Below are 22,663 nucleotides of genomic sequence, written 5' to 3' on the forward strand. Positions count from 1 at the left end.
AATAATCATAGTATAGTAATAATCCAAAAAAAATGTGTGCGTGTATATGTATGTGCATATATGTATGTATGTATACATATACTGTATATTTGTATGTGTGTGTGTATGTGTAGCTTAAAACAATGTAATAATGTAATAACTTGTTGATTCAAGTAAAAAAATAAAACAATTTACTTGTCACAGGAACAACATTAAATAGAAACTGTTTATCTTGTGCATGATCACACTTCCACAAATAAATCTACATTATCTTTTGCATATTTAAACTAGTGCTTACCGATTTGGGAGAATGATGATTCTGATTTAGTATGCAATTTTTCAGTACCTTAGTAGGTACCAATAACTTATCTTCTGTATTATTCACTAAACCCAAGCAATAAATCATTAAATAGTATGACTGACACAATATTAGATACAGTTGACAGATAGATTGGGCGAAGCCCACTTGTTATGATGAAATTAGATGAATATTGATGCATGAATTGATATGAATAAGATAGCTTTATTTAACAATTGAATTGTACAAAGAAAAACCTCCAATCACAGTAGAATATTGACTCATTGATTTAACTTCAAGCCTTGTGATTGTTCAAATCTGGCAATGAGCATTCGAAAAATATGCATTGTTTCAGCAGGAATTAATTATTTTTTGTTGCGCGCATACGTCCACATTCACTGAGCGCTGCTCCATGTGGTCAGGGACAGCTTCATGCTAATTCAATTTGAAAAGGGTAAAAAAAACCAAACAAACAGACGCAGTGTTCTGGAAGAGGCTCTGTCTGGACTCTACAGGTGTTGCGGGCTCTGCCAGCAGCACACACCCCACCCAACGCACCGCAGCCTGGGCGGGGCACCGGGTCTCGCCGGGGGGCAGTGCAGAGGTTCGGTTAAAAGCATTGCTATAGGCCGGGGGCGGGGGATAGGAGGGTCATGGAGAAAGTGTCCCCATTGGGTACGGTTTCGTTCCATACGCACTTGTTTTGTTCCATAAGGAGATGTACAATAAAATAAAAACACACGGTTCTGGTGTGCTGATCGCGGGCACCCCATCGCTGCTGCGCACATCGCTGACACACGCACCTGGATAGGCGGCCGCCTATCTCGCCTTTAGGAAGACCCAGCCCTTGACAGCTTTATTCGTTAGATTGACAAAAAAAAATAAAAAATAAAATATATATATATACATATATATATATTTTTATTGCAGCCTTTGTAATTTGAAAATTGCGTTCAATTAAATTGCGATGACCGTTTGAATTCGAGTAATCGTTCACCACTAATTTAAACATCAGAAAACACCATGTTACATCTAGAAATGACCCCAGGGGCCTTCAGGGCTCTGTGCTGTGCGCAGGAAGCTGCTTGAAGCCTCTTTGCATTCATCTTTTATTAATTTCATCTTCTTTCAATCATTTATGCATTGACCAGAAGTAATACGGGAGCCAAACAGTGCGTTCTCAGAGGACGTATATCTTAACAATCATATGCATTTTCATACATACAGTGCAGCAGTGGTAAAACAAAAAAAGAGGTGGGTTAAAAATAACCTTATATCTATGGAAGTTTCGCGTAACATTCGTAATGTAAAACTAACAATGATATCAGCACATTAATATTGACTCACCTCATGAGAAGGCTGATGTTGCATGGCAGACACCAAATGCTTGATGACACAAGCCCCGAAAAGCCAGTCTCACAGAGATACGTCGTCGGGGAAAGGCATCAGAAATCGCACAGCTCTGCTGGACAGATCGGGATTTGCGTTCTCGGTGCCCATACATGACGTCTCGATGACCTTCAATTCAAGCGGCTTGGACATGCCCTGTTGGTGTTTTGTCTCGGGGTGACGGCGCAGTTTCCATGGCTTCAGAGCTTCGTTTGATAAAATCTCGGAACTCACCACGCACAGCGGTAACAGTTCGTCTTCCGTGCCTGTCCAGAAAAATCCCAATGCTAAATATTCAGCACGATACTTTCTCCGAACCTTTCCGTGTTGTTTGACAGGCGGGACTGTCCAGCCAGTCCGCCTTTCCTTTTCAGTGTGCCTGATGCCAACTATTTTGTTTTATCACCGCAAGTTCAAAAATTTACAGGTGCACGTCGATCATGGTCCCGCTTGGACGTAGTACGCCCTAACATAAGATCCTATCGATCAGTGATGATGCATTTTAGAAGTTTTTAAAGAAAAAATATCATGAAGTTATTATTTTTTCCTTTTACATTTAAAAACATTTTGTAATTAATCGTTTTTGGGTTTTTTTTCCAATAAAATCTATGTGTTTTGCCCATGATTTGGCAGCCCACTTGCTAAACTCGCAGCCCATAGGTTAGGAACCGCTGCCTAAACAGTAGGCACCAATTTTTCACAGTAATTTTTAACCATTTATTTTTAACAGTAAACATATACTTATGTATTAACAAATGTACATTCTAGTGGTTGTGCAAATGTTTTATGTTTTTTTTAAATAGCGGCTCCTTGGACAAACTTAACTTGGAGAAAGCTGACATTAGTAGTTTGTGGTTGTGTATTTTCAAGTTGGTGGGAAAACACATACTCACATACATTTCAACACACAAAGACACATAAACAGCACACCACACACTAATGCACAAGTAAATGCTACCAACACACACACACACACACACACACACACACACACACACACACACACACACACACACACACACACACACACACACACACTGAGGGCTCCAGGCGGTTCAAGCAGACGCTCTCCTCTGAATATCAAGTGTCTGTGTGTCTGTCTGGAGAACAAACATGGCCGGTTGGTGCTGTTTTTAGCTGGACTGGTTCTGGATGTGAGTCAAGCCAGTCGCCTCACACTGGACCGCACAGCTTTAGCATCTTGTGGACAGGGCTGTGGACTTTTTAAATAAGTGAGGTGTCGGAAATATCATACATTAACTTTTAGGTTGACAAGCCTAAAGCTTATAAACTCGCCTATGCGGCATTCTCAGCATGGGGAGCTTGTTCTTTGTTCTGTACAAGAGATTTAACGCAAATGGGAGCGGACATGCAAATGACACGCCCTTACACCATCTGGAAATACAGATATTTATAGCTTCATGGGAGGGGGTTATGTAATTAATCTGATCTCATGCCCATCGGTAATCCAGTCTCATCTATAGCCAACCACAGAAAAGTGTCTTAGTGTATTTTGTGCGTGTGTGTGTGTGTGTGTGTCTGTGTGTGTGTGTGTGTGTGTGCGTGCGTGCGTGCATGCCTGTGTGCGTGCGTGTCACTTGAAACCGAGCAACCTATGTAAGTGTCTCACACACACTGTCTTACTTGTGATGAGGTCTATGTCCCATATTGAGTTGGTCGACATACCGTAGATAGACCAATGGTTCTCAATGGTTCCTCCCACGAGTCCTTGTAGAGGTTCCAGGGGGTCCCCGGCAAAATACTGAATAATTAAACTTCATTAGACAATAGCACAATTAGAGAATCTACAATGATGACTGTGATTGTTTTGATGCTCGTTTCAATGATATCTCCCCAACTATAGTGTAGACAGGTGTGGAAGTTTTGACTCAATCATATATAACAGTCAAAACCTCTTGGAGGCCCGAGAGGTTAAATCTTATCAAGTGGCGTCCATGGCCGAATGCGTATGGAATTGAGGGTCATTGATGTGAGAAAAGGTTGAGAATCGCTGATATACAGTAGACGACAACTGATTGGACGACCGGTGTTCTCCATTGGGTTCCTATGGTTTAGCTTTGCAGTCCCACTCGGGTTCATCCATTTTCTCCCTACTCTCCTACTCTTGTTTGACGTAGAGCATGGTTCCCCATGCCCCCATCTCCACATTGCTCTACATTCACTGCACTTACTGCAGTGAATTACTTACTTAAACTGACTCAGTTTAGCATCAGCTGATGTCCTATAAGCGACCATGTCATCGGGCTGGAGCTCAGCTGTTGGCCCCTGAACCGAGGGGACTTGGTGCCTTTAATGCTGTGACTCGCAGAGTGCAGGGCATGGAGAGGAGGGTGGAGTGGGTTGAGAGAAAACAACAGAGAGAGAGAGAGAGAGAGAGAGAGAGAGAGAGAGAGAGAGAGGATGACCTGATGACAAGAAAGGATGTACTCCCCACTCCTCCACCTTCACAACAGTTTGAGGCTATTCTATCTATCTGATAACATTTGTCTGTCTGTCTGTCAAGGATCCTCCTGAACTCTTGCATACTTTTGTATTGCCATCAGCATGTGTTTCCTTCTCACACTCCACTCTCTCTCCCTCTCTCTCTCTCTCTCTCTCTCTCTCTCTCTCTCTCTCTCTCTCTCTCTCCATCAGGCTGTTCAAGACGCAGTCGCTGGAGTGGTTCTACACCAACGTTAAGTGTCGCTTCAAGCGCTTTGGTAGCGCCAAAGTGCTGAAGACCCTCTACAGGAAACACTTGTCAGAGCACAGTGCACTGTCCGAGCTAACCGGTAAACTGCCGCTAAAATACTATTCTTCTATTAGGTATGAATGCTAAAACTGTGATGGAAAAACTGGGTCACAGGTCTATTTCGATTGGACCACCTCGTCACGGATCTCTATCATTTTTGGCAATGTACTGAATTGTGACAAAGTCTGGTTTAACAAGCAGGCCAAGGTCATTTTTTTTACAGATTATAAAAGTGCAGATTGTAAGCTTTCAAATGATGTCTCATACATTGAAATCATACATGGAACATGGAAATATTTGAAGAAGATATGGTTATTTGAATGTTGGTACACCTAAACTCCAGCAGCGAAAATGCCCCTCAAGATCCTCTAGTTTTCACCCCCAACACCACTCCTCCACTCTACCTGACTACCAGTCATTGTCAGTGGGTTAAAGTGTGTAAGGTATAAAAAATAATATGTGAAAATATATGATACTCTCCCTAAGTATGTTATTTATTTATTTTTCATTAATATTATATATTGAATCATTAATTTATAAAGATATTGTCAAATGCATAATTCAAATTAATCCTTTAATTTTTCATTTTATTTTTCTAATTTCAAGTTCATGCTCACCATAGTAGCATGACCCCTGTATTATTCTGTTTTATTCTTTATTGTTTTATAACGAAAGTTTTAAGAAAGTGGCACTTTTCAGATCTTTCACTTTCAGAACCTATTACCAGACAACAACAATTCCATTGTTTTCTGCAAGCACCCGCTGCCTTGCGCTGCTGGCTGCCAGTTCCACGATGTAATTGAGGGTTTCTGCCACCCTCTTCTCATCATCCATAACAACACAGGGATGATATGTTTCCACAGAGAAGTTAAATTTCTTGGTTCTCATGGTATCTCATTTTTTTACAATACAAAGACCCGGTGTAGTCCGCGTTAATTTATAACCTTATTTCATCAAAACGGTTTCACATTCTGACTTGACATCACACGGAATATCGAAGGATGTTCTTGATCTGCATGTGTGCATCAAAGGAATTGTAAGATCGCAGTTTGTGCTGTTGTTCCGAGTACAACAATGGGTGACTAACAGCAAAAACTCTGTAAGTAAGTTGAGAGATTGAAAGAAAATGAGAGGAACTCGTGAAATTTTTGTTCATCATAGATGGACAGAAACAAGCATGTGTCTGTTGACAATGAGGCTGTGTTGGGTTTTGTTTACGGAAGGGGTTTCACACGAAACTCTCGAGCAATAGCAGGTGAAACCAAAGATGCATGACGGGGGCACAGAGCTGAAAACAAGCTTACTTTGCTGATAAACTATAACTATTGAGTGATCCCAAATCTGTTGTTTGTAATATTGAATAGGTTCTTCAACAACTTTAAACTTTAGTAATATCAAGAAAGACATAGAACCCCAGGTCTGGGTAGTCCAACTGGACCAACTGCAGAAGTGAACATATAAGAACCAGTTCATAGGGTGTTGAGATAAATTATATGACCAAACCCCCCGACCCACCGCCATACTTATGGGTGGGGATTCCACATGCAGCTTGGCTTGTATCACCTGACCGTAACCACTCTCAACCGCATAGCGTAACTCTGTACGCAGGCTAACACCTGGCTGCTGTCAAAACAGCCTGCACCAGTGCTGATGCCGTCATTTCCAGACTGTAGAATCTGGTGAACGTGTGTGGGATAAGCCAAGAAGCTGCACCGCACACCTCCTCGACCGAAACCCCTCGTAAGAGCGCCCACTAGGTAGCCACACCCCTAGTAGAATGAGCTTTAAGGCCCTTTGAGGGTTCCTGCCACAAAGAGGAGTAAGTGAATGAGATCGCTTCCACTATCCAGTGAGAGAGACGACCTTTGGACAGGGGTTTCAATGGAGACAAGTGGCAGAAGCAGTGACAAAAATTTGAACCCCACCTCCTGGAGAGGCTCGAAATGGGGGTTTCGCTAAAGCATCTAACACCAAAACCAAATCCCATTCCGGAGCCAGCCACCGCACCCGCAGGTGTAGCATGAACCTGGATGCCAAAGTATGACTGCACAGTGGCTTACCATCCACTCCATGATGACAGGCCGATATCACGGCCAGGTACACCTTGAGGTTGGACGGTGCCAAAGCCTTTTACACTCAGGCCTTGGGGGAAACATGGATCGAAACAAGGCCCAAGGACGGGAGAGCCAATTCCTCCTCTGCGCCCTCCCACAAGACGCTCAGCGGCCTTTCGGCAATACAGGGGTGACTCGGGAGGGAACCGAAGATGTCTGCCCAATGGGGCGATAACTTGAGAAGAAGAATGTTTGTTCATCACATGACACGCACTACAACACATGCATGTATATATATACACACACACACACAAATGCTTTTTGGGTGGTGGCCAGTGACATGTGGCCTCTGCATGTCTACCTTCCGGGCTTGTCCTTCCTGTGAGGGGGTCGGCAACGAGCATTTGTCGACGCGCCCGGGGACCTGGTACCAGGTGTCCATCGCTGGTCAGACGATGATGTGTGCATGTTTTTGGTGGGGGTCCTTACTGATGTTAGGTGGAGTATACCCCATGTGAGCACAGGGAGAACATGCAAACTCCACACAGAAAGGCCCCTAATTGGGAGATAACCCTGGGAGATAATCCCCAGGTGGGAATCGAACCCAGGACCTTCTTGCTGTGAGGCAGCAGTGCAATGCACTGAGCGGGTCAGACAGCACCGCCTCCGTGTGTGCATGGCCGAGACATCGGACCCACAACGGGTTAGTATCCCTGCTGGTCCTGTTTGCGCCACAGCCCGCACAGGTTTTTAAGTCTACAGCCGACATAACAATTCTCTAAATTTCCGAAAAAAAGGGCTTTCTTCTAACAGCCTAGAGCCAAATAACCAAAGAGGAAGTATGACAGAAGGTGACCCAGGATATACACTATACTGGGGGACAATCACAGCCTGTCAGGGCCAAGTCTAGACTTGGTTGGTTTAAAGAGGCTTTTTGCTTTATTCACTAGAGCTTTCTGGAGACAGCTTAAGGCATAGTAAGAACTCAGGATCCAAATGAAGTGAAACTGCACAATTCATTGCATTAAATAAATGAAAATGGATCAAATCTTAAATTATATTTGGGTCATAGCTTGGGACAAACTGGACAAAATGTGAAAACACATTTTTTATTTTTTATATCTCATTTAATATGTTTGATATGAAATTACGGTCCTATAAACCGGTTGAGACATTTGAACCCAAAATAGTTTATTTGATAAGGTCAACCTTTTATTTTGAGGCCCATGCTACAATGCAACATCTGAAAATGTGTGTGTGTGTGCGTTCTGCTCTGTGATTTGATGTGTGTTTAAGATCTCTGCTGGCCAATTATTCTGACTGCTGCCCGACTTTCATAACATTTTAATGTTGTGCATGTGTTGTGAGTGTGTGTGTGTGTGTGAGAGTGTGTGTGTGTGTGTGTGTGTGTGTGTGTGTGTGTGTGTGTTTCAAGTAAATACTCCTAGATGGCCGTTGTGGCAAATAGATAAATAAACAGGTCAGAGGTGAAGATCATTATCGGTTGAATGCATTTTCATATTAAGGACATTTCGCCCTTAAAGTGAGTTATAAAACCATTCAAAATCCAAAGAATTGTATGACATTTCAGCAGGCACTGCGACGTTTGGCTTTGATGCTGAAACGTACCAAACATTTTCCTTAAACACTCGACTGCAGTCCAGTGAGTCAGAAACGAGTCACTGCAAACTAAATATCAAGCAACGGAACTGAGACGCCCTACGGCTTCACACATCCAGTCCAAACCTGAAATAAAATGGACTGCAATGGGTCTGCAAATGCACTTTGCAGTAGCAATGAACTACATTCCTCAATTAAAAGTAATTAAAAAGTAATAGTAATATTAACTTTTTAATTACTTTTATTTGAGGAATTTAGTTTAATGTATACATTTTTAAACAAATATTATAATCTGGTTAGATTATATGATATATTTATACATTGAATGTATATATTTAAATTAGAATAAAAAACTAGATCGTTTTTTATTTAAATAATTCTATGAAATAATAATTTGTTTCCTGTATATTTGCATGTGTTACATGTTTTTAATACGTTACAGTAAACTGTTTCATGGCAAACTGTATCAAGAACTCAAAAATTTTACAGCACACCCATGATGGCGGATGAGGCTACGGACTTATCAGTAGTTGGGCTTTTTTTTTGCGTGGATGCTCCATGTATTTGGATGTATCCTCAATATAAACAAGTGGAAAGGCATAATAAAGAAAGCAGGAAGGAGTATGCAGCAGCTATGTTCTGTGAACTAAGATCCGCACAAAGGTAAATAACTGGCACATGATAGAGACATCAACAACACTTTGCACACCCACTCGCTCGCTGTGAATGATCCGGACAATTAACTGCTCGGTTCACACATACCGCTCAATCGGACATTACCCGGACTTTGTACGAGGGAGCTGCCTGGGTGAAGTCCGGGTAATGTTTGGGTCTATTTTTTCGAACATTCGCGTTCACACATACAGCTCCTCGGGGTAATGTCTGGATAAGTTCAGGGTTGCAGTGCATGTGTGAAAGCAGCTTGAGTCCTGTGACTCAGATTTGAGAAGTGGCGAAATACACGCCAATGTCCTCTCATGATCTGGAGAGTGCACCGCAACACATCAACATTAACCCTAACATACATGTCCTTTGATGGTGGGAGGAAACCGGAGCACAAGAAGGAAACCCACGCAAACACGGGGAGAACATGCAGACTTCACACAGATAGGACCTGGGACAGCTGACGTTCGTTCCCAGGACCTTCTTGCTGTGAGGCAAAAATGCTAATCACTGAGGCACCATGCCGCCACCATGTACTTGGCACTTGTTTTTGGATATTGCTAGGAAATAATGATTTAAGAATATTTAGAGATGTTTATTTTTTCTATTTTTTCCCCATACAATATGAATTAAATATCCGATATGATTATCTGACTTTTCCATTAAGCTTTTTGAGAAGGTTTTATGATCTTCTCTTGATCTTATCTTCTCCGTTGACTCAGCACCAAAATAAAAAGTCAGTCACTTTTTTTCCAAGATAAAAGAAGAAAATCTTTTGTGAAATCTTTCGTCTGCTCAAAGTTCACTTGGCAGGGAAAAGGGCTTAGGTGAAATCAAATGGAGTGCTTCCTGCGCCCTGCCCTGTTGTGTTTTCAAATGTGCTTTGTATTATTTGGATTAAGTCCTATCTCTGCCCCTTAAAATGATTGGAACTTACCCCGTCTGCGTCCAAAAACCAGGAGCCGCTGTGCACGGATCAGGCCCCCCCTGCCGCTGTACACGTATCAGGCCCCCCCTGCCGCTGTACACGGATAAGGCCCCCCCCCCCCTGCTAATGCCAGACATGAGACTGCTCTAATGCACTTGCGTAAGCACAAACAGCAGCTTTGTTGTGCGAATGTTTGCATTATGTGAACAGAGCTCCAGGTCAGGTCTGAGAGGACTGGAGCGTAAAACTCTGTTGCAAATATCACGGGCTGTGAGCTGGCACTGAGCTATGTCTCAAATCACACGTGCAGAGTCATGGCACAGCCTTCTTTTTCTCGCAGTATTCTCTGTATTTATATCTTAAGTTGTCGTATTGCATCTTTTGTTGATACAGGCATGATCCATTTAGCTGATCCATAGACTATATTCTATTTTGGACCAAACCCATCTCTAAGTATTTTTTCCTGTTGCTGTTCTAATTTTCTCCTACGTTTTCATCTAGGTATTACAATTAAGAATAAGGACCTCATTTCAAATTGTTACATATCAGCATTTACAGGCTTTTAATTTTCACAGCGCTATAGTCATCAATCAAGTTTATTTACAGTGTATAGCACTTAAAACAAAAACTGTTTTTTTTTCACCAAAATGCTTTACAACAACGGTGGAAGACACGATTTAAAACCGAATTAAGGCACACAAATACAAAACACTGAGGAATAAGTCACAGTTGTAGGCAAATGAGTAATAGCAGTTTTTTTAATTGGAATTGTGCTAGTTGTGCCTTAAATTATACCTCTGTTAGCTGTGTTAGGGATACTGCACCACCTTTTTACTGCACCACCTTTTTATTCTGATTCCTTACAGTTTTCTTGCAGTTGTATCTGTTTGAATTTAGAAACAGGAGCTCATGCACTTAAATTTGAGGTTGCTCCAGTAATCGATGCATGCTTTGATTGTTTCTAGCCTCTCATGTAAGTCACTTTGGACAAACGTGTCTGCTAAATGAATAAATGTCAATGTAAATATTTACACCTGTCTGTCTGTTTGTTGTTGTGGTTGCAGAGGGCAGCACCTACACAGAAAGCGTCTACGGTGGCAGCATCTGTGGAAGTGACTCGACTTTCTACAGACAAAGTGAAGGTGCATGCATATTTTAATTTCCTTTTTTGTCTCTCGGAAAAGCAATTTGTCAACTCAACCTCAACTTACAAATCTAAAGGAACAGTGATACGGAATTACTTTTTTTTATTGCTTATGCAGTAAAGGTGTGTTTTCTATTGAAAGGATGAACACTACTTTCAAAAGCCTAGCTACAGAAACAAATGTAGGCGCGAGGCACGACCACTTTAAGTGAAATCCATAACAAATACGTGAACGGGAAACACTCTGCAAATACAGAAACGATGCTAAGTCAAAAACACAAACCAGGAAAAGCAGTGCAACAGAAAAACGCTGCATATCCAGTCAACACAACGGAAGTGCTCTAGGGTTGAGCGCTAAGTGGAACAGTTTTAATGTATGGTGAATGAATGTATGGGTGGATAGATGGATGGATGGTAAATGGGTGGATGGTTGATGAGTGGATAGATAGATAGATGCGTGGATGGATGGTGGATGCTGAAAGGACTGCAGTTCAATGGATAGAGGGATGTTAAGTGGATGGGTGTATGGATGAATTGTGAATGAATGGGTGGATGGATGCATGGATGGAAAGATGTATGGATGGGTGGATGGATGGATACCCGATGAAACTAACCAGAGAATGTTCTGTTGTCGATCAGAGCACAGCATGGCAGAGACCCTCAGTGTGGCGATGCGTGTGGCAGAGGAGGCCTTAGATGAAGCCATTTCCAAGGCCGAGTTTGACCAAGACAACCAGGTTAGACACATGCTAGCCCTGTGTAGTGTGTTTTGAATAAACCGTACGCGTTAATTGATTTTATTTTGTAAGATGAAATTCCTCCCTCCCCCTGACTCTAATTCTGCGCGTCCAATTATTCAAACACAGATTGACCATCTTCGGCTGTCAATGACATTTATTTAAATATGATAGTCTTGTCTTCAGTAGGTCTTAGACGAAGAGTCCCAAATGACCCTTTCTCAAACTGGTCAAAGCTTGACTTCATGCTGTAACTGTGATGTGGGATTAAAGCACATGTATTTTGTAATATTATGAAGAGCATGCGTCTTTTAAAACACGAAGAGTAATCTGCTTAGAGTAAGTTCTGATATTGAAGCGTGTTTTTTTTCAATTTGTTGTTTAATCACAAGGAGAAGCAGAATGAGGCACACTATCTCCGGCAGCATCGAGGAGAGCTCGCCGAGGAACTGACCAAAACTATTGTGGACAAGGTAAGATGTTATTATTTATTTACTAACCAAAAGGCAGTTTTTTTTATTTGTAAAGTTTGTACGATTTAATATGTCAGACAGAGCTGTTGGCTAATACTGAAATGTCAGTCGACCAGGGCCTATTTGAGGATGGTAAACAGGACAAACAACTGAATTTGGTGCCACTATCTTGCCAAAACTACTAATTCTTCACTCATCACACAATAGATTATTAATCAGAGGAAGACCTTGGCTGAGATGAAGCCGGATCATGACAAGGATTGGCCCCCGGACATCCCGCCCCACCAGCCGACCTCTGGTCGAGGCTCCCAGCCGAGCCTCAGGGTAGGAACCAGGCCTCCTTTAGCTACAGAATCAATGATTCTATACGTGCTAATAATGTATAGAGATTACAGTATAATGGAAAAGGTTATCATGAGATTAAGTGTGTGTGTGTGTGTGTGTGTGTGTGTGTGTGTGTGTGTGTGTGTGTGTGTGTGTGTGTGTGTGTGTGTGTGTGTGTGTGTGTGTGTGTGTGTGTGTGTGTGTGTATAAAGTATAACAAATCTTTGACTCTTTTCAAACATAATTTGAGGTACGCTGACCTCTAGTGGTTATCTTGTGCATTAGATTATTATGTGCAAGACAGAAGGTATTAGTTACTACTGAAGTGTATGATGTAATACATGTTAAATGTCATCACAGACAGCTCCTTCGCAATGATGTTAGTTTGCAGAGATGTGGAATCCAGTCACTGGGACGTGGACTCGAGTCGACTCGGGTTGACTCAAGTCCCTGTTTTGATGACTTGCAACTTGAATACTTGATTAAATGACTTGTGACATGACTTAAGACATGAGGACTCTAATTACTTGTTTGTGTTAAGCAAAGAGCGATCGGCAAACAAAATGGTACTTTGGTTGGGCTTGGTTGTCCCCCTCACCTTGTGTTGTCGTGGCTAGCAGACAGCCAAATAATGTACAGTAGTAATCCGTGAATGTTGCAATCATGCAATTTGAGATTTCCTTATCAAACACAAGTTAGTGTTTAGAAAGTTGGAAGGTGTAAACAAGGGACGGTGCTTTTTCTCTCCTCCGTGTGAAGCTCTGTGTCCCGTGATTGGTCCGCAATGGGCCACGCTCCTCCAGGTTTATTTACATTCTCTTCCACGTACAGATACCGTAAAGCATGGTGACTCCAAATGACAATGATTTGCGACATAGTGATAGAAACGGCATAAAAGCCTGACTGATATCGCTCATTTTATAATAAACAAAAAAACATTGATTATCTATCCTGTACTTATCTGTTTTAATGGCGAGTAGGCATTATAAATCCATCCATGTTTGTTTACACTCATGTTTGGACACGGACAAGGCTCTCCAAGCAGAAAGCCGTGCTGCGTTCATGGAAAACTCTGAAAATTTTAAATTTTAATTGAATATCATCTTTTACATTCTTTAATTTGTCTTTAAAACATGTTCTTTCACTTTTTGACAAAATATTGGTCAAAACATCGGCAATCTGTAGGCACAGACTCGGCATCAGGCCCAAAAATCTGGCATCAGTTGGGTTCCAAAAATATATATAGACGATACAATTCTTCTATCGTCTTACGATATATATCGTCATATTGCACAGCCCTTACATAAAATATAAAATATCAAAATGCTCAACGCTGTCAATGTTCACATGTGTCAGCCTAACAGTACCTGGTATGGGAGCGCACACTGGGCCCTGTCATGGTTGGATTCACTACGCTGTTAGTCAAGCAAGTCATTTTTTTCAACAGGAAGCACTCGTTACACACACACACACACACACACACACACACACACACACACACACACACACACACACACACACACACACACACACACACACACACACACACACACACACACACACACACGGTATAATCAGATCAGATCATCATGGCAGCAACATCTGTGCCAAGAGTCATCACTTTCGGATTCAAAAATTTAATTCAATCACTTTCATTAAATGAAATTAATTTGTGCAAATCTGTTCATAACCTTTTGAGATATTTTGTGTATTATATAATATTTATTTTTAACAGACAGACAGGGGCGGAATGTAAAAGAGTTTGACGTTTAGTCTGGCTGTCAGTATTTCATGGTTTAAAAATGATGGGGAGGGAATATTTTTTGATTGAGAAGGAGTTCAGAAATATTTAAGCTTTCATAAAGTTATTTATTTTTTGTTTGACTACATTTTTTCCCCCCTGAATATCAATAATTATAATACAAATTAAATTAATTCTCATACTTTTTGAACAGGTTAGATAGATTGGTCAATAATACCATAATTAAACAGGTACTAATACCTTGTCTTTTCTCTTTGTGAAGACTGGATACTGCAGGTAGGACTGGAGTATCTTGGGGGGGAAAAAAAGTGACTTGACTTGGGACTTGACTTGCCTTCACTAAGGACTCGACGTGACTTGACCTGCCTTGCCCAAGGAAAAATGACTTTGGACTTGCTTGAGACTTGCACCAAATGACTCGAGACTTACCTGTGACTTGACCGAGAGGGACTTGTTCATGTGTTTGTTAGTTTGTTTGTTGTTTTATTTTCTGACCGTTTTCTCTTTCTTTTTCTTTACAATGTCTTTCTTAGAGGTCACACTCGGCCCTCTCTCTATTGGACAACGACTCTCCTGAATTGATCTCTGAGGTTTCCAAGAACCAAACACCTCCACTTGGTCTAAAGAAGGAAGGAGGAGCATCTGCAGTGTCTACCTGGAAGAGTGTCGAGCGTCTAGACAATTCTAGTAAGTCTTTGGATTAAAATGCCATTCCAAAACATATTCTGATTCCAATTCTGGAAAGAACGTCTAATTTTCCGCCTGTGTTTTCTTGGCTAATGTTCTATGATCTTTGGGTTGCGTCCTCAGTGCTGAAAAGCTCGGACGGAAACTGGATAGCCCTACAGAGCGCCCAGCTGTCGCGTCCCAGCCTCTTGACCAGGAGGAAGAGCTTGGTGTACAGCGCCCTGGAAAAGGAGTCCAGCGTGGTGTCTGCTTACGAAGGCATGGAGTCAGACAACGAAGCGAAGCCGGACCCCGACGGCTCCTCAGGCGCTCCTCTGCGTGATATCTTCAGGAGGATAAAGGACTCCAACCTGAACATCCAGGAAGCCCTTGGAGCCCGGCTCGGAAACCCCTCAGAGCATCCGAGCGACTCCGAGGCCGTCTCCAGGCACCACAGGCCTCTGCTGGCACTGCTGAAGAGGAAGGTGCCTCCCGAGATGAGGAGGCCCTCGTCTTCCCGCCGCACCAGCATCATCAACGTGAACTTTAACCCGGAAGGACCCGGCGGGGAGAGCAGCAGTGGGGATGATCTGAAAGAGAGCAAAGTCAGGAGGTCAGACAAGAAGAGGAGCAGAAGGAAGGAGCAGGCGCCCTTTTCTTCTTCACTGCCGGTAAGGGAAAGAGGGAACACATGCATGGCCGCGAGACTGTTGACTTAGCTTGTGATGAATAAATATCATGAACTATATCTTATCTTATCCTATCGTATCTCATTTTTCCGGTTAAATATTTTCTGTCACTTATATTTTTATTTTTTATTTTTTTAATTGTTTTTCTGTTATTTTTTAGGTTATATATTTTGTTCTTTACCATGAGGTTCAGTGTGTATTTTCATATTTTATTGTGCATAGCCAACCACCATATCTATCGTAATATGTCTTCATGTTATTGGCCATACATACATTGACCTCTTCGGTGCATCCCCCACAGGATAATAGTGTCTTGGATGCACTGGCAAGTCATTCCCAGCATGCATCAGACACTGTGACTCCGGACACGCTGATCTCAGGAGCCCACGGCACCCCCGAACCTTTTGACCCAGAGGGCAGTGGTTCCAGAGACAAAGTCAACATGGAGAAGCAGGTAGTGACGCCCAGACATCAGCGGGCAGCGAGGCAGGCCAGCGTCTCTCACGCCTCCACCACGGAAGAGGAATCCGAGGCGGGAAACGACAACAAGCAAGTGATGAAAGGGAGGAAGGACAGGGAACACCAGCAAGAAGGAGAAACGTTGTTTTACGGGGCAGATTTTGATGCGGTGAGAACTGAGGACAGAAATGAAATGGAGGAAGAGTGGATCAAAGACGAGGAGATGATGGAGTATAAGCTGTACCGGCTGGTCGCACAGTCCAGGGTCGCGTACAGCTCGTCCACGGAGGAGGACGACAGGCTGGATGGACTGTTCCTCCTCAGCCAGGAGCACCAGGAGGAGCACTGGGAGGAGGACATGGAAAGGAACAATATAGAGACTGAGGGTGAGGCGGAGGAGCTTATGTTTAAGCTGCGTCAGCTCAAGAGACAAGTTCCTGAGGACCAGTCCTCCTCCAGGGAGGATGAGTTGGACGGAGTCGGCCACAGCGAGGTGGACAGGGACGGAGAGGAGCTGGCAGGAAAACTGTGCCGATTAGCCAAACAACTGAGCCCCGCCCAGTTCTCCTCCTCCGAGGACGAGTTAGACAGAGTTGGAGAGGGGGAGGGAGAGGGAGCGAGGGTGGGCGAGATAAGCGAGGAGGCCCTGTGGGTAATGGAAGCGGACACGGCCATCCAGGTGTCTCAGCTGCGCAACTTGGCCAGTCTGGTCAGCGCCTCGCAGTTCTCCTCCACGGAGGACGAGCTGGACCGAGTCGGAGAGGGAGAGCTGGGGAGGGAGGGCGAGATGGAAGAGACGATGAGAGCCACGGAGGCCGGGACGGACGGAGTGCTGGAAGAGAGAATGGAGAAGAGAGAAAGCGTCGGAGGGCCGGACGCGAGAATGTTGGACTTTGTGGATGCTTTGGGGTATGAGGTTCTGCAGAAAATGGAAAAGTGTGAGGATGGGCGAGAGGAGAGGGGAGGAACAGCTGAGGACGTGGAGGATGGTGGACCGTGTGCTTTAGGCCAAGATAAACCAGAGGACAAGGAATTTGAAAAATGTGACCTTATGGGAGAAAGAGCGGTGAAGGAAATAGATCGTCGGCCAAAAAAAAAAGTGCACGACTTCGTAGAAGCCAGGGACGAAAGCAGTGAAGGGAAAGATTTGGAAATGGAAAAGCAAGAGGAGGGAATAAAGAAACGGATTGATGAGACAAGTACCCAACAAGGGCACATTTTACTACACACACAAAGGAGCGAGAACTCGGACGGGAAGGAGGAAGAGAGGAAGGCGGGTGGACAGGGTGGAGGCGGGGAATGGAAGAAATCAGAAAGTGATGAGTATGAAGAAGAGCTGGAATTCAACAGAATAATCAGCAGCATGCTGATGTTGTCTCAGGAAGAAACACAGGTCCCGACATCTAAGAAAGAGAGCACCCGCGAAGCGTGGGGAACCGACGAAGAATCAGAGGAAAGGGAAGGAGGGAGGGATACAAGCGTCGAGGCGGCGGGAGAATCTATATTTCAAGAGGAAATGGTCGGGGAGCCCCGTGGGAACCTGTCGCAGCCGACCGGAGATTCGGAGTCGGAGGGAAAAGGTGATCCCACGCCGCTGGAAAGGGAAAGAGACTTTTTAGAAAACAGAGGGGCAAAACATCCCTCCTTTCTGCTCGGTGACATTTGTTCGAGACGTGAGAGTGAGGACGCAAGTAAAAATGGTCAACGGAAGATGGATGCTGTGAATGAGCGGGAACAAAATGTAAGTAAAAAGCGCGGCCAAGAGGAGGCGGCCAATCGGGCTGAAGGCGGGAAGATAAAAGAAGAGGAGGCAGAACAGCAAAGGGTGGAGGAGCTTTGGGATGATGGAGCAGGTGAAGAGAAGGGAAGTAAAGAGACAGGAGAAACGCCTGGAGAAAAAGAAGGCGGCCATGCAGAAGACCTGGAGCAGACCATCTCTTCTGAGCAGGACGGCATTCTGTCACCCCAGGAGATCCAAAATGTAAAACGTGCTACTCACAGTGCAGGGTAGAGTCTTCCAACGGTGGTTATATACTTTATAAAGAGTTTATAAAGCAGTGGTTCCCAAACATTTTCATGGTGATAGCCCCCTTGGCAGACCATTCTCCCCCTAAAAAGGTGGACACACTTTAACCACTGTGTGTTTAGCTTGCTGGCAAAAGTTGGCAAAAATGGCTGTGGACCATGCAATTCCGTTGAGGATCCCTAGGGGGCCACAGACCCTAGGTTAGGAACCCTATTTTCCAAGAGACAGAAGACGAGACAGAAATCTATAAAACCAAATTTAGCCAACAATACTTCCAAACAGTAGTCCAGTGCTGCACATTCAAGTTGTTACAAACTCGCCGTGTATATTACCACCTTAAGAACAGCTCCTTAATGCAATGCACTTGTGAATTAACTAACCCAATTAATCAAATATTAATCATAATAAATCCTCTGCCTTCAACAATGATGACACTCCACTCTGCGTTTTTACCCTTTCTGCTTTTCTTCTCTGTGCGTTAGCATAGGCGCTTGGAGCTTGATAAAGCAATACAGTATGTATCCACCCTGCTGCACCAGGTGAGAATGAGAGTAATACAAATTAACAGCATGACAATATTATTATTATCATTATTATTGTAACAATAAATGCTACTTTAATTACTTTTTTCTTTAATTATTTTCTTTTCTTTTTTTCTTGGCATTTCTTTCATCAAAAATACCACAGTTAATAATACACTAATATATATATATTCAAAACAAATCAACATCATTTTGTTATAAACAAGCTTGCCCCAAAGTGCTTTACAAAGGGCAGGATTAATAATACAAAAACAATAATAAAATCAACATTTGGAATTTTTTTATTAGTGTGTAGCTTTGCCAAATTCCCCGGTGTTATTATGATGTTGCCCTGAGCTTACATGTTTTTTTTAAAGTATGCTTATATGTAAATATATGTTCATACAGTATTTATGTGTGTGGCTCCACGGTAGAGGTACTCGGCCGTGTCCCTGCGTAGTCTCACCACGGAGGTCCTGAAGGTGCTGAATGCCACGGAGCAGCTCCTCCAGGGGGTGGAGGGAGGGGACTGCAGGACAAACCAGCACCCCGCCCTCACGCTGCCCCCAGACGCAGACCCCAAGAAGCTGGACCAGCAGTTCTCCAGACTGGAGGAGAACGTACGATGAGATCATCTTTCACTTAGACCCATATTGACCTTCATGCCCACATGCCTAAAGCTTTGACTCAGGGCTGGTTCTTTACTCCCGGAGGCAGCATGACACATTTTTTTGAAGCACACAATCAACTTGCACATCCACATTACGATAGCATTTCCAACAGATCCAACATTTTTTTCAAATGTATATAAATATAATCACAACATTTTGAGTAGTGTCTTCCACGTCTAAATGTTTGCAAACGCAAGTACTTTTTACTTCATATCAAGTGGGATTTAGGATATGCTAAGAAATTCATTTTCCCTTAAAAAATTTTAATCTAGTGAACCTTATAAATCTTTATAGTTATTTCACTCTACAATTATAATGCATGTCATTTTTAATACGTTCACCATTTTTCAACCCAGGCATTATTGTAAATGTAGGTTCTCAGGTTTTATACCTGTTCGTGGCACGACCTCCCGCTCAAGCCTAATAAGTATAAGTATAGGTATACATAAATCTCCTTTTGGAAATAGGTTGGAAAAATGCAGAGCCTGTCCTCTTAACTTGAGCTGTGTGTGCCGTCTAGGTGTACCTGGCGGCCGGCTCGGTGTTCGGTCTGGAGGTCGAGCTGGGCGACCTGGAGGAGTGCGCGCGGGGCATCGGCGGAGCCACCTCCGATCGGGAGCTCTGCTTCCTGGAGGAGCAGGTGGCTTCTGCTGCCGCCAAGGTCCAGCAGTCTGAGCTGCAGGTCGGGGAGACAGTCCTGTTCTGCTGTTTAACCGGAGCGCTTTCTCTATTATTATTTTTTTACTGTGAAACGTGTTGATTTTATAACAAGGCTGGAGGGAGTCCTGTTTCTGAATCAGAAGTTGAATGCGTTTATTAGGCCAAGTGGGTTTTCATTTACGAGGAATTTGTCTTGGTGAAGATTGGTGTTTTGCTGTGCAGACAATTAGAGTTAAAAAAGCTTAACAGTCAGAAGTCAGAAATAAGACAAATATCGAAAGGAAATGGTAAATAAATAACAAAAGTCGGCAAATATACAAACATACATAATGTCCAAAAAGCGATAATTTGAAAGGATAATTTGAGGTTAATGTCTGGTATGGTCATGGCTCTTAGACACACTTTACAGGATTCAAATTCTAAATGAATAAAGAGATTAAGTTTTATGTGTTTCTTTTAATCTGAATATGTCTTTTATTGCTTTATTATAGTACTTGGTTGGAATTCAGTGCAGATCCTTTTGGGGACGTCCAGGGAAACATTTCTTCCTTTCTTTTTTCATTCCATGGTGCTGCAGATATCCGACATCTCGGCGAGGATCGCCGCGCTGAAGAGCGCGGGCCTCAACGTGGATCCACAGTCGCGCGTCGCCAAGAGCAGGACCCTTCCAGTCATGGTACACAGCGGCTGAACGCACGTTTAACAAGAGAGGAAAAGGAGGAATAAAGAGCCGTTCATGAAAACTTGCTTCTCTTTGCAGCCGGCCACCCTGGACTCCTCCAGGCAGCTCAGGAGGCGATTACCAGCCACGCCCGTGAAAGGTTAGAGACTCCTCCCCCTTTCCTTTAACTTCGTTTTTTTTTCCAACTGGGGTGGTTACTTTTGGGTTTGTGCAGACCTGGCTCAATATGACCAAGTCGAGTGGTTTTGCAGACAGGGTTTAATGTATGCATGTGATGACTAAGATAATCCTACTTAAATGAAGACAGAATTTTAAAAGACGTTGCTTCATTTAAGATGAATTAATTCTAGACCAAGTGGTCCTAGACCAAGGTGATGAAGGACTAGTCAGCTCCTGCTGTCTGTTCTTGGTGCTGGTCTTAGTCCAGATCATCCATTCTGTATTGTCAATGTCGACCACATCCATGAATTATATATTTAAGCCTTCACTTAGACCTAGATTATCTCTAATCTTCCTTCTGGAAATCCTGATTTTTTAAACCCAGACCAGGGCAAGTCTGGGACTATTTGAAACCCTGACTGAGAAAGGCCATTTCAGTTAGTCCAGAATCCAAGTGTGATTTAGTCTAAGATTAGGCCTTATCTGTGTCTGCCAAACAACCCCAGTGTCAATTAATTAACATTGTCCGTTGAATAGGGAAGAAACACTCGATACCCAATATCCAATATTTACACGGCCAAAATACTGTACCTACATCAGAGAATATCTGCTAAATCAAAATTGATACCCAGAGCCATAACAACCAGATACTAAAGAAAAGAGACGTTTTGGATGTCTTAGCTGTTTGAAATGGATGGCATATAATTCAATGCGTTCTAACGACTCCAGACTTCGGGTCAGGTTCAGTAAAAGGAATGGTGCCTGTCGGTACTCTTTCTTGTTAGTGAAAACAGTTGAAATTGTGCACCCCTCCTTCTCTCCACCAGACTCAATCTTGTTTTTCCAGCATTAACAATATTCATGCAAATCAATGGCCGTCAGCAATAAAAACATCCTGCTCTGACCTTTCAGACACCCGTAACAGTTATAATGTCCCCGTGGAGTAAGTCGAATCTCTCAAATAGAAATTTTGCTTCAGGTCTGTGGGAAAAAAAAGAAAAAAAAAAAGAGGTTGAACCCTGTGTTGACTTTGAGTCTCATAATTGTCACTCTCTTACATCTGAAAAGAAAAGGAAAGCTGAGCCGTGCCGTCGTGTGAAGACTAAAGCAGAGAAGTGCCTCCGTCCTCAGACTGCTCCGTCCGAAAGTCAAAGAAATCGCACCACACTAAACGCACCGCCAGATTTTGTGTTTGTATATTTTTCTGCTCACGACGGACCATGTTTCATAAAAACAAACATTTCCTTGGTAATTAAGCTACAAAAGCCTGATTAGAACCAGAGATTAGACCAGGCTTTTTTAAAAATTCAACTGTATCATTAGTGGATGGCGTTCATCAAACTCTGTGTGAGATCTGAGGTGTAGGGACGGTGTAGCGTTTACAAAATTATGTTTCAGGTTGTATAAATGAAAACGTCTATCGAGTGTTTATCTTACAAACGTCGTTCAGTGAAACTCTTCCTGGATTTTTGCCCTTTAAAATATAATTTCCTCATGTAAAAATGTGTAAAGTGTCCTGTAATGTATAAAAGCGTTACACATTAAAAGCTGTACAGTGACAAGAAAAAATGCAATTGTATTATCGAGGGCATAAATAAGATGTCCATAGTTATATTACTGAACTATTACTGCAGTGCTTATTTATCTGCTATTTAATGACAGTCAACGAACCATTGTAAGACAATTCTCAAATTGGGGTGGGAAGGGGAGGGGGGCAGGGGGTGTTATTAGTTTATTCTAAATGTATTACATTTTGAACCAAATTAGTGGACATCACATACGTAAAACAACATATAGACTCCAAATTTGAAATGTTGCTTTAACAATAATAATAAAAGCGATAAAAAGAAGACACGCACATCCAATACCGAATGGGATGGGTGGAGGATGAGAGGAAGGTTGTTCAGCAGAAAGGAGAGATCCGCACATCGGCCCCCGTTGAAAGGATCCACCTCATGCCGTGGCGTTTGGAGCACGAGGTTCTTCCTCAGACAGAGGCAGCCAGGG

General features: G+C 43.0%; 1 protein-coding gene across 1 annotated transcript in view; it reads left to right on the top strand.

Moving 5' to 3' along the window:
- The window catches only part of myripa (myosin VIIA and Rab interacting protein a), a 30,721-nt gene extending 8,391 nt beyond the window's left edge, over nucleotides 1-22,330 (top strand). Inside the window, exons 4-16 of the mRNA XM_080011481.1 lie at nucleotides 4,322-4,458; nucleotides 10,748-10,825; nucleotides 11,467-11,564; nucleotides 11,957-12,037; nucleotides 12,245-12,361; nucleotides 14,657-14,810; nucleotides 14,934-15,460; nucleotides 15,780-17,918; nucleotides 18,919-19,104; nucleotides 19,676-19,837; nucleotides 20,393-20,491; nucleotides 20,576-20,636; nucleotides 21,725-22,330. Coding sequence (XP_079867607.1) covers nucleotides 4,322-4,458; nucleotides 10,748-10,825; nucleotides 11,467-11,564; nucleotides 11,957-12,037; nucleotides 12,245-12,361; nucleotides 14,657-14,810; nucleotides 14,934-15,460; nucleotides 15,780-17,918; nucleotides 18,919-19,104; nucleotides 19,676-19,837; nucleotides 20,393-20,491; nucleotides 20,576-20,636; nucleotides 21,725-21,738 — 3,853 coding nt within the window. The 3' untranslated portion in view covers nucleotides 21,739-22,330. The remainder of the gene's footprint in view (nucleotides 1-4,321; nucleotides 4,459-10,747; nucleotides 10,826-11,466; nucleotides 11,565-11,956; nucleotides 12,038-12,244; nucleotides 12,362-14,656; nucleotides 14,811-14,933; nucleotides 15,461-15,779; nucleotides 17,919-18,918; nucleotides 19,105-19,675; nucleotides 19,838-20,392; nucleotides 20,492-20,575; nucleotides 20,637-21,724) is intronic.
- The last annotated feature ends 333 nt before the right edge of the window (nucleotides 22,331-22,663 follow it).

Source organism: Zeus faber (assembly GCF_960531495.2).
Source record: "Zeus faber genome assembly, chromosome: 12".
In the NCBI taxonomy this organism is placed as follows: Eukaryota; Metazoa; Chordata; class Actinopteri; order Zeiformes; family Zeidae; genus Zeus; species Zeus faber.